Source organism: Phyllostomus discolor, chromosome 5 (genome assembly GCF_004126475.2).
Source record: "Phyllostomus discolor isolate MPI-MPIP mPhyDis1 chromosome 5, mPhyDis1.pri.v3, whole genome shotgun sequence".
Lineage (NCBI taxonomy): Eukaryota > Metazoa > Chordata > Mammalia > Chiroptera > Phyllostomidae > Phyllostomus > Phyllostomus discolor.
In genome coordinates, this window is record NC_040907.2 from 51,651,415 (window position 1) to 51,664,749 (window position 13,335).

Consider the following 13,335-nt stretch of genomic DNA (forward strand, 5'->3'; position numbering starts at 1 on the left):
TTGAGAGCAAAGAAGGATTTCCTGACAATAAGTCTGGTACGGTTCGAGACCCAGCTCTCAGTGTCGGCTTTGCTGTATAAATAGCCTGTGGGTTATAGGCCAAACTCCAGACTTCCAATAATTATAACATTTATTGACACTGCTTAAGTGCCATCCATTCTAAATATTTTGTGTATAGTCACTCACTTAATCTAATGGGTGAGACATATACCATTATTTTACTGATTTTACTGATGAGGAGAAATGCAGTACACAAAAGTGAATCCATTTGCCTAAGGTCATCTGATTATAAACGATGAAAACAGACAGTTTAATGACAGAGTTATGCCCTTACCTACTTCTTATATCATGTGCTAGAAAAAATGCACCACCCCCAAAAATAGCCAATTCAAATTCCTACAACCTGTGAGCATGTTTCATCCCATAACAAAAGGGACTCTGCAGAGAGATAATTAAAGATTTTGAGATGAGGATGGTTATCCAGGTGGCCTCAATCTAATCATATGAAATGTAGACACTTCCTCAAAGCTGGAAAAGACAAGGAAACAGATTCTTCTCTAGATAGTTTCTTCTCCAGAAAATATTGTAGTAGCCCTGCCAGTACATTTGTTTTAGCCCAGCGAGACCTGTGTTGGGTGTCTAACCTACAAAACTCATTAGATAATAAATTTATGATGTTTTGAGTCACTAAATTTGTGGTAATTACTTACAGCAGCAGTAAAAAAAAAAACAAATACACACCACCTCATTGATAAAGAGAGTTACTCAAATATGGTTTCACTATAATCTCAGGTATGTGGATTGTTTCCCTAGTGTTGGATGTACTGTATGGTAGTTTGTCCCACGTTTAGCATTCTACCACATGTCACAAGAAACTGGGCATATTTTAGTTCTTGTCTGTATAGTTACAAGATTGATCAGGTTCCGTGATTTGGGTCTTTGATACATACAATATGGCTTACTGCTTTATGGAAGTTAAGAGATGGTTTTTTCCTAAACAGTAGGAAGTTACTGTTCTAATTTTCAGAATATGAATAATCTGATGATTCTTCACCAAATTCTGTCATCAGTGCAAAGTATTCTTGGAAGACTCAGAATAAAATGAATTTGTTAAAAGGGTGACACATTGCTACAATGAGCCCTTTTTAAAGTAGTGTCAAAGTTTTCATATTTCTCATCAGTACTCATTATAATGCAGATCACAAAATGGGTACAGAATTTTAGTCTCTTTCATTGCACAGTGTTCATATATATAAATACAGTGAAAAATCAGGGCACTAGCCTTTGCAGGCAGTCTTTTGGGAAACATTCTACCTACACTAATCATGAATGTCACAGACTATTATCAAGTACAGCGGTCATTGCTCTCTGTTTCAACTAACATGGCAGTATGCTGGCTGATAGGAAATACACACACACACATGCACGCATGCACACACACACACACACACACACACACATCAAAAACTGTACCCCTGGCTGGCGTAGCTCAGTGGATTGAGTGCAGGCTGCAAACCAAAGTATCACAGGTTCAATTCCCAGTCAGGGCACGTGCCTGGGTTGCAGGGCACGTCCCCAGTGGGGGCCATGTAAGAGGCAACCACACATTGATGTTTCTCTCTCTCTCTTTCTCCCTCCCTTTCCCTCTCTAAAAATAAATAAATAAAATCTTTAAAAAAAGAGTTCTCATACATTATCCAAAAAAAACTATACCAATGGTCAGTAGCAGTTTCTTAGTGCATGAAGTTTATGGGTTGAAAAGAAATATTAAAGCTTTAGAAAAGAGCAGTAAATGTTTTAGAAGACTCAGGACACCATACAAGGGAACTTCAAAGTAAGTCTTCACAACAGCAGTTGAATCCTGCAGAGCTTTGTGATGGATGAAATTAAACCAGCTACAGACACCACACTTGGATCTTTCATCACTCGGGTTGTGGAGTGTGGCTTGTTCCTCCCAGCATGGAAGATGTGATGGCCATAATTCAGCTTCCATGCTCTGGCTTCATACAAACATTATTAAAAGTATTCCTGTAAAATGAGCTGAAGAAAAGCCATCAAATTAACTAGGTAGCACAGAATTTGGCTACTAAAATAATAGTCAAAACAACTTAACCTCTAGCACCCAAAGATGTAGTAGCTTATTTTCGACAATGGTGTCATTCTGCCCAATAGCAAAGGTAGTGTCTACCGGGGGGACCTACGCACATACAGTGTCCTGGACTGATGGAGTATGAGAGTCACGTGCCTAGGGTGCAGTGGACTGTGGGACTGTATCTGTTTTCATAACCAGTGCCATTCCCTGGCCTGCTGGGTTAATCAGTCTCCTTATCTGACTGTCCTTTTCAAACAACCAGTTTTCTTTTTCCTTCTGAACTGACCCTTGGTACAAATAATTGACCAAAGCTAACTAGCTGTTTGAGCATCACTCCTAACAGTGCCATGTTAACCTAAAGACAAAAAAAAAAATACATATGTGTATAATGACTTTCTTAACGGTATAAGTTGTGCATAATCATTGTAGAAAAATTAGAAACCATAAATAAGCAAAAAGAAATATATATTTATTATATACGTCTCCCACTAACTATAATCACCATTTATTTTTTCCACATTTTTTATTGTTGCTCAACTATAGTAGTCTCCATTTCCCCACTACCGCTCCCCCCACCCCCACCATCCCCACTTCCCACTACAACCTCCATTTATGTTTAAGAGCATATCTTTGCAGATATTTTCCCACACAAAAATATACATAAACATATTTCAGCAAAAAACAGGGTGAGGCAAAGGCAGATTTTACAGTTGTTCACATGGAAATAATACAACTTATAAATAATAAAATAATACACCATGTTTCACATACTCACAATTGTGAGCCTACTTTTGCCCCACCCTGCAGTATCACACCACAGGTAATGTTTTACAGCCTTCTCGTTTCTCTGGGCACTGGGATACTTCTACATCCACTATCTAGGACTTCATTTTTAGTGACCACCTGTGATTCTATTGCAAGGTTTTATCATAATTTATTTAACCAATCCTCTGTTATTAGACATTTAGGTATGGTGTGTAATTTTATTACTATAAATAATACTTTGATGAACATATTATAAATGTATATGTTGTATATTTGTCCAGTTATTTCCTTAAGTTCTAGAAGTTGAGTTAATAGATTAAAAGTTACACAATTTTCAGCCCTGGCTGGCATAGCTCAGTGGATTGAGCGCAGGCTGCGAACCAAAGTGTTGCAGGTTTGATTCCCAGTCAGGGTACATGCCTGGGTTGCAGGCCATGACCCCCAGCAACTGCACATTGATGTTTCTCTCTCTCTTGCTATCTCCCTCCCTTCCCTCTCTAAAAATAAATAAATAGAATCTTTAAAAAAAAAAGTTACACAATTTTCTAGGAATTTTTATGCCAATTGTGGTTTCATCTTTAAATGTAAAGAAAAAGAGATTAAAATCAGAAAGACAAAAATCATTCAAAAGCCTTAAATGAATAAATTTTGTAAAGATCCGAAATGCTAAATGAAAACACATAGACGTATTTCAGTTAGGGTCTTCGTTAATCCATTACACATGTACGCACACACACACACACACACAATGTTATGGGTTTAGGTGAGAGGCAGCAAGTTTACAGATCAGCAAATGAGATGATTTTCTAAATAATAGTCAAGGATATTAAAATATTCTCTTCTATTTGATTAATAGTTCTTAAGAATTAAATAAATAGAAGCTATATTGAGATCTAATTCACATACCATAAAATTTGTCCTTTTAAAGTGTACAATTAAGTGGTTTTCACAGACTTCTGCAACCATTACCACTCTCTGGTTTCAGAACAGTATTACCTCAAGTGAAGTTCTGTACACATTGTCACTCCCAAGTTCCCTGCTCCCCAGCCTCTGGCAAACACAAATCTGCTTTCCTTTTCTGTGCATTTGCCTATTCTTGACATTTCATATAAGTGGAATCACATAATATATGGTCTTTGTGAATGACTTCTTTCACTTAGCATAATGTTTCCAGGGTTCATCCATATTGTCAGAATGTCATTTCTTTCTACTGCCAAATAATATTCCATTGAATAGATGTACACATTTTTTTATTCATTCATCAGTTCATTCTTCAGGTCAATTCACCATCATGCTTAAAATACTTCAGTAGCTCCTCCAAACTGATAAGCATAGCTGTTAAACGCTCATCTTAATGTGGCCCCAATGTGCTTTTTAGCTTGATCTTCTCCCCTGCTCCAACTCCATGCATTGACACCCTTCCTTCTACCACCACGCAAGTCATAGTAGAACTATGTGCAGGTTCCTGATTGTAGCAGGCACCTCCACTCTTGTATGTGCCACCCCTGCTATCAGGAACACCCTTCCCTTTATCCTTGTGGATGCCTTTTATTTGTCCTTCATGATTCAGCTGCCAGGTATCTCCTCCTTTCAGAAGCCCCATCAAACTAAGGATAAGCTGGGTGCAATTTTTGATAATCTATTATAATTCTGTCATAACACTTATCATACTGTTTTGTAATTGGTGGTTTTCTTGACTTTCTGTCCACTATATTGTGAGCTCACTGAAGCCAGAAGCTATGTTTTGCATATCTCTATAACACTAGCAATCAGTCAAGGCCTAGCATGTGATAGACATTTGATAAATGCTTTTTCTTTGACATATATGATCAAAGAAATTTAACTTGACCTTTTTATAAACCAAATTAATCAATTTGGGGTTTTATAACTATGTAGACATACACTTTATATTTAAAGTTCATGTTGAAGCTTTCTTAGGTTTAATTTATTCATATGTATTATATATTAAAATTCTTGATAACATACAAAGTAACATTCATTAAAATAAACCAGTATTTATATGTAATTCTAGTAAAGTTTTTAAAGTGCACATTGAATTTACAATATATCAAATAGGAGACACTTTCAATGCAGAATAACTTGACAGTTTGGTTAATATCATATTAACCATAACAAATATGTATTAATGCCATATTTCAAATGATTTAAGAAAGAAATTAAGAATGTGCAATGAAATTAATTTATAAACCATAAGTACACTTTAAAAGCAAGATGCACTTTTTTATGCAAGTAAAGATGTTGTTTTTCTTAAAATTGACTTGAGAGTTAGGGCCTTGCTCAAGGTACTACAATAAAATTGAAGTTTACATGTATAAATTGTTTTTAATTGTTTTTACTGTATTCTATATATGAATGAAAAGTTTGTAAGTAGGCCTAATTCTTGATAATAGAATCCTAACCTCTGTTACTTCTGACCTATAGGGTATCTTTGTTACTAGGGTTCAACCTGATGGACCAGCATCCAACCTGCTGCAGCCCGGCGATAAGATCCTTCAGGTAAGACAGACAAAAAGCAACGTATTAAAATGCCAACAAGAAACAAATATGTAACTGTGTTATTAAGTTGAATGACTTGAATTAAGTGATTCAAGTCACTGAGTTAAGTAAGTCCTTCTTAAATGTCTTTTTTTATTGTTGTTCAAGTACAATTGTTTCCATTTTTACCACACCAACCCCCCTACCTATCCCTGCCTTCTTAAATTTCTTATTTGCCTCTATTGTTTTGAGATTAAAAAACAGGTCAGAAGCTAGTTCAGTCTGTTAGAATCCTACATTCCCAGTACCTGACACGTGGTAGCTGTTCTGCACATTTTTGTTTAAATGAATTATTTTATTTGGTAATGAAAGAAAAATTAATACACAGAAAAATATATGCACAAGTATCAAGTACATGCAAGAGAAATGAAGTACCTAAATAGGTTATGTATGTGACTTCAGATGAGGGGGGAGGTCCATATTTAATTTATCAACAGTAAGCTTACTTCAAGCTTGGCATATCAGAAAAGGGTCAATCTAGTAAACAGTAAAGTAAATACTTGGCATAACCTCATCCATTTTGTTTTCTTTGCCCTTCTTCCCTTTTAATTCACTTCCCATATATAAGGTGCTTAATCATTTCCTGTATCACAAGGAAAGGCTCTTAAGTATCATCTATTTAAGATCAGTATTTTGACTTATGACCCCAGAAATTTCCTGCTATATAGCTATGTGGATCTATCTGATACTGCAGATATTTGATCGTTTGGAACAATTAAGAAATGGTTCAATATAATTTACAGAAGACTCAGGGACACTGTAAAGGAGGGTGTGTGGGAAAGGAACCTTCTAGTCATACAGGCTATGCAAACACGGCTACAAAAATGCAGAAGCCCCACTCACTCAGCTCTGAGATCTATCTCCTATTTATTGAACTTTGACCTCAGAAAGTCCTAGAAACTCCCTATATAACTCAACATGTATGTGTGTATATTTGCCTGAACATTTTATTCTCAGAAATATTTTTAACTATCAAGATCATGAAAACTCAAGTTTCAGAAGTGACTCTTCCCTGAAAAGAACCACAGCTGCCCCATCCCGGAGCAGTCTCTCTGCAGAAATGCCATCCGGCAGGTCCAAGCCCGTCACACCAGGTGGAAAGCCTGCAAACTAGCAACTGGTCTTTAGAGTTAAAACAGGAAAACCAAAAAGACACATAAAATATTCTAGAAATTTTCTTTAATGCTTTATTATAAAAGTTCTTTATTTTTGAATCTCCTAACTAGACCTGTGAACAACAAAGCTCCATAGCACTTGGTAAATGCTGCTTTTTAGCAAAGGAGATGGATAGTTTTCTTCTCTACTGAATTTCAGAGAAATTATTTTGAATCTCAGAGGCTAAAAAAAAATGGCAGTGTGTTAATGTCAGATCTCTGACCTATTAGAATGCCAGGCTGGATAGAGTAGCTTTCAGGAGCTTGAGACAAGTTTGGGGTGTTGCCTTCATTCAGGACAGAGGTGGCTAAAGAAAGAATTTTCTCTCCAGATTCAGAAGAGAAATATATACAAATGGATATAAAAATGTTATATTTATCTAAAAATATAGATATATAGAGACAGAGACAGGGATAGAGATATCCTATGTAAGGGAAATGAGAATTGAATTAGCGTCCAGCTGTAAGGTGAGAATTCTTTTTTCTGGCTATGGCCACTAGAAGAGTTATGTGTGGGGACATGGAGGTTAAGTGTTTGTAGTCCCTGAGAGGGATATAGCAATTGCAAAGTGTTCAGAAGAATGAAGCCCTAACACAAGAAGTGGAGAGGAATCAAAAGCCTGATCAGTTAAAAGCCAGAAACACTGCAGAAGAACTGCACTGGGTATGTCTCTTCACAAGTAGCTACTGAAGATGGAGATTTTTATTTTTGCTGCAGAACTCATTTGGATCTAGTGCAATACAATCAGAGTCCATTTTCAGTAAAAGAAAAATGCACATAGACCTTGATCAGATAAATTTACAGTTTCATTCATTCTAGTTAAAAAGCACAAGTGGCCAATTATACTTTCTGGAAGAAATAAGAATGACTAATTCTAAAATGAAATAATTGCCAAAATCAGCTGCTAAGAAGGAAAATTATATTTTTATCCATTTATAATACTATTGGTTCTTAGTTTCAAGAAGGCTGGGAAAGAATGGATTTATATCACTGAGTTATATCTATTATTTACAAGATCACTAAAACATGTCCTCACTGCAGCAGGTTTATTTACAAGCCTTAATGACAATGCACAACTTGGAGAGTCAAGGTAAAAGGAAAAAAAATCAATAAATGAGCCCCCTAAATGACATCTACTGAGTTTTATCTAACACAATAACAAATAACAAAAGAAATAATAAATAGCAAAAGAAATATACCTTTCTCAATTCTCCCCTAAACTCAGAATTTATTAGATAAGAGTCATCTCTTTTACTGTGACTCTTTTTTACCCACTACTTTATTCTTCTACTGCTATGGAATTATGAACATGTTATTTGAATTACATCAAAATGTGTGCATTAAAGCATAATGCTGATTAAAACATTTTGAGTTAATAAAACATATTCACATGATTTTTCTGTCATTTTACTGTTCATCTTCCCAGAATAAATACTCTATAATTAATGAGCATATTCAAATGACTTCCAGTGTTGAGTAAGCCATTTTGCTTTAAGACAGCATGGTAAAAGGAAAGAGCACCATGCTTGGAGAATTGACTCCTCATAGCCTCACTTTCTGCAAAGCTGAATTACAATATATGGGTCAGACAGAACAAGTGAAAGCACATGGATCACAAAAAAATGTTATTAGACTGAACCATGTGAATTTGCTAATACTTGACCATTTTTGAAGTGGCAGTTATGTTGGCTTAACATCATAGTTTATTTTTTTCTAATGCTCTTTCTCATGCTAAAAAGTTCAGTCTAATTTATTACACATTTTAGAATTCAAAATAGATTTAAATATAGAAAATCTATTAATTATAGTTACTCTGTTGAAGAGATTAATAGACTTAAAAAATATATTGTACTTGATAGTTGACCTAATTCACAGTTATAGCCTAAATCCTACTTGCAAGTACATCATATTCTATTATACCACAGTAGGCAGCCCCTAGCCTCTTCATGCACCTGCTCCCCTTTCCCCAAACAAGACTTGACTATGGCAGGAGAAGAGAAATCAAATAATTTCCAGATAACTAATGTCATCTAGATATTACCAGTCATCAAAACAGATTTTTCAAATATAAGATATATAAATATGATACACAAATTTTGTAGTCTCTTCTACCTTACCATAATTTTTTAAGAGGTTTAAAGTTGTATTCCAAAATGTATGCCTGGTTATTGCTATACTTGTAAAATATCAAAATAGGATAACCTAAGAGATGATAACTCAAACAAACCAGATATTTCCCTTTTTTCCTAGTCCTAGAAAACCTTGGCCCTACAATTCATATAGACAATTCAAGACACCATTTGCAACAAACAAGTCTACCAAGTTTTCAGTCAGTTCTCTGTAGGTTGTGGGGCTCAGAACATCATAACGAGGCCAAAATCATAGGGTTTGATGGCCACCAGGCCTGTTACTACCACTCCATTCCACAACCACTGACAAGTCCACTCCACATCCTAACCAGTGTCTCATAAAGGGAAGTCATGTGCCCTCAGGGAGCTCACACCAGGAAGACAAGATTAATGCAAACAGTCCTATCAGCAAATGAGTCAAGTACTTGATTCTGTGATGTCACTCACAGGTGTTGTAGCAGTGTTAAGAGAATGAACTGATTAACCTAAGAGGGTGTGTTTTGTGATGCCATTGAGAGGGGGTCACTCATAAGCACAAATCCAAGATGCTGCCCCCTCCTGCTGCCATCTCCTCCAGTGACTAGGGCACGAGTAAGGGAGAAAGGCCTGTGTGCCAAGGAATACTGGGAATTAGTCAATCTCTGAGTATGGTGGGAATAGAGAACAGAGAGGTCGCTCTTAATGGAGCATGATTTGCTCGAGGCTTACCGAAGGGGAAAAAAGCAGGATGAGTAGAAGGAGGAATACCTGTGGGCTAGATGGCATCAGCCTTGAGGATCAGAGGTAGGAGGCTTATGCCAGAGCTGATGAGTGTGAAATTCAAAGGAGAGAATACTGGGGAGGGAGATCCCAGGCATGAAGGAAGAAATCCCTGGGATTTTCAAGTTTCTCATGGCATTACAGAATTCAAATATGAAGATGGGCTGGACTGGGGATAGGGTTGGGAGGGAGATAGTGAGGTGTAGCTTTCAAAGCTAAGAATGTGAGAAGTAAGTGGAGACCCCCTAGAGGTCTAAATGAAATGTCCGTGGATGGTGGGACCTGCTGTGTGCAGATACACAGTGCTGTGTCCGTGTACAACCACGAATCACACCTTCCTTCTCAGAAGGGAAGTTTGGTGCCTCTTTTAACGATCAATAGGTGTAGCTGCCTGCTAATTATATTATCTTACCTAGCTAAAGCTTATTTATTCACCCACCTCAGCTATCAGGAAGCAAAAACACAAACCAGAAAACAAACCAAATATTTCTGAGAAGCCATAATTAATGCCACAAAGTCCATGCACTAAATCTCAGGCCTTTTGCTCAGTTTATTTCACAGTCAGTTCTCCAGACAACCAAGGAGAAAGCCTCTGAGTTCAGGCACATTACCAGAAGAAAGACATCATAGCTGACAACTTCACTTCCAAGGAAGAGGGAGAACCTTCTTATTATAGACAAAAACCAGAGTCGAACAGTACAGCAGACTGGAGCCGCTCAGATAGAATAGTGTTTCACAGTGGCATCCCTTAAGATATCTTTTTAAAAACATAGTTCCTCAGTCAAATAAGTTTCTATGCCTTATTTCAGGATTTTACAATATGCTAAACTTATGAAGAACCTGAGAAATCTTACAAACATATATTCGCCAACATATTTAACCATGCAACCCTCTTTACTAACAACCTCAAATAACTGCTTCCACAAACACACTTTGGGAAATGTTTCTTACAGAAGCAACTAACTGGGCCCATGGCTCTATTCCAAAGAGTGTTGTAGCTCCTAATTACCATTATGAGTCAAGAATGACATTCATTTCTTCTAATTAAAAAAAAATTATCTCCCTCAAAGCTATAAAAAGTAAAGATTGAGAAATTTTTGTTATGGTTAAAATGAAGTATGGGACTCAAAGAATATACATAAGGTATTTGGAAACGTCACCAAAGAATTTCCCAATTCTCAGCCAGGCCCAATAAATTAGCACTTTTCTGTGTTTGATCTTATTTGGTGGTTGAAAATCAAAACTAACAGAAAGGTTGGGGGGAAGTGGCAAGGTGGCTCAGAAAGAGGGGATGCCATGATCATGTGACACAACCTTAATGTTCAGGTAAATTATTGCCTATAATAACATAATACATTTGAAGAATAGGATTTTTAATTCAATTTGATTAGAAGGCAACCAAAAAATAAGTTTAAATAATATATATGGTTTTATATGCCAAAGTTTCACTGCATATCTTTATCCATTTCATTTTGTTCATAATCTACAAATTTCAGCACAGATTACTAAAAAAGTTGAGAAACATTATACTTTTTGCAAATCAAAAAATAATATGGTAAGTATTAAATAAAACATGAAAACCAATAAAGACAAGTTAAGTTCATTGGGCTGTCTCTAAAGTCCATAATGTGGCTGAAATTAAAATATTAATGCCCTGGCTGGTATGGCTCAGTTGGTTGGAACATCGTCCCATAGCAGAAAGTTTGCTGGTTCAATCTGCAGTCTGGGAACATATAGGAAGCAACCAACTGATGCTCTTTCTCACATCAATATTTCTCTCTTTCCCTTCCTCTCTTTCTATAAACAATGAAAAAATATCCTCAGCTGAAGACAAAAATAAAAATAATAATAATAAATCATCTATGCTGTCTCATTATATCATGCAACAAACCTGCAAGATATCTATTATTGGCAGACATTAAATAACTTATTGGAGCTTCTTCCACTATATAATGCAGATGCTACTGTGGCTGTTACTGATAACATCATAGTCATCATATTTTCTATTTATATATTTGGAAAATGCACATTAAGTGCCCACTGTGTGCAAACTATTGTATCAAGCAACGTGAACAATGGGGAATGTAACAAAGTTCCTGACTTTACAGAGCCTAGTCTGTAATTACAAAGAAAAGAAAATAAAGGAGGAAGAGTGACAGGAAAGACCTATCAAACACTTAATAAAAATGAACTCCTGGTCTGTCTTCTTTTAAGACCAAGTTCTTCTCCAAAACAGACGCCAAAACAAAGAGCCCTCTGAAAATGAGAGGCTGATTTTGCTGTTATTCTTTTCCTGATGAAAGTAAAAAGAATAAAATGTAGATCCTTAGGGCCTCTTTTGCAAACAAAGGTAGGGAATTCATTTGTTAGAAATGTTCATTCAATGTGTTTGATAAGAAGAAAACAGCCATTCTAAAATCAGAGCAAATAAACAAGTACATGTCTTTATTATCAGTTCTACAGATGAATTTCTATACAAACGATTCACAAAGTCTTCACTTGAGTCTATGCTATCTTGCTGTGTCTTTTTCAAGCCTGAATTCATGAAACATTCAAGCTCTACTTGTGTGCACTTAAGACAGAAGAGAAATTCTTACCCATGTTTTATTCTATGAAGATTTTTTAATGCTACAGTAAATGCACTAAGACTTCAAACTTTCTAACATTTAAAAAGTGCAATGTAAATTTTTCATATGAACTCTCTAAGACTTTAAGGCCTATAGTTCAGATTTTTAATAGAAAGAAAAAATTTTTAAATGACTTGCCATCAAATCAATGTAGTATTGATAATGCAGTCTGCTGAGTCCTATATATATCCCAATATTTAATGACAATATTCCACCAGTTTAAAATTCTGAAATGAGAATTAATTCCAGCTAGTCAATATGAAACATAACTGTAATTATCTAAGACTCCCACTGTTTCTGATAATACCTAGCTGTCAGAATTAGACAACATGAAAGTCTGCCTTTATAGTTCCAATGTGGTCACTGTATTTTCAGTTGTTCCTCATCTCAAGAACGATAAGCATTTGGAGTATAAGCTATTAATGCATTAATGTATATCTAATGTATAAAGTACATGTGCACTGACACTTTAAATGATTTTCCCCTTGATTGTGAGATTAAATCAAACAAAAACCACATGTCTATACCTCTAACACTGTATCTTTTTTGGATTCTAAAAAGAGTCATTCTGTCCTTATTGGATAATGTCACCAGTGCTGTGGCCAAGCTTTCTCAGAGACTCTTTCTAAGTTTATAGCTCTGAATAATAAGAATAGAACAGAATTCCTAGGAGAATTACACATCATCTAGAGAATATTTGCAATATAAACACCCATAATGTATTCACTTAACAAAACATTGACCAGAAGGAAATCAAAGATAAATCCAGGAAGAAGCAAGAGGATGAAATCCAGAAACTCAGAATGTTTCACAGGAAATTGATGAACTGTAATCACAAAGCTCTGCTTTTTGTTGGAATTACACATATTATTTTCATTACCCCTCCATCTTTCCATGTCTAAATCATGGAAAAGGGCAATTAAAACACATCTTTGGCAAAGATGTTAAGGAGAATTAAAATAAAGAAGGAGGTCTTCTAGAAATAACAAGGTGTTACTAGTGTAGTAAAGTGTGTTCCTTTACATTTCAAATCAGCTAAAGCCAGAAACCCACTAATTACATATCTTAAAAGATACAATTTTCAGAATATCTTTTCTTTCCTGGGTTGTTTTCTTATTAGCTTTACTTCAACTTAATAAGCCATTCATTTATTTCTTATTTTTATTACTCACAATTTCCTCAAAATCACACACATTGTATTATAATCCATGATAGACTGTATATATAAAAATATATGTAGTCAAATGTGACA

The 13,335-nt window shown here is 35.6% G+C and overlaps 1 protein-coding gene across 1 annotated transcript in view; it reads left to right on the top strand.

The window, feature by feature from the left end:
* LRRC7 (leucine rich repeat containing 7) overlaps nt 1–13,335 on the top strand; it is a 464,523-nt gene that overhangs the window by 443,249 nt on the left and 7,939 nt on the right. Inside the window, exon 26 of the mRNA XM_028512216.2 lies at nt 5,300–5,374. Coding sequence (XP_028368017.2) covers nt 5,300–5,374 — 75 coding nt within the window. The remainder of the gene's footprint in view (nt 1–5,299; nt 5,375–13,335) is intronic.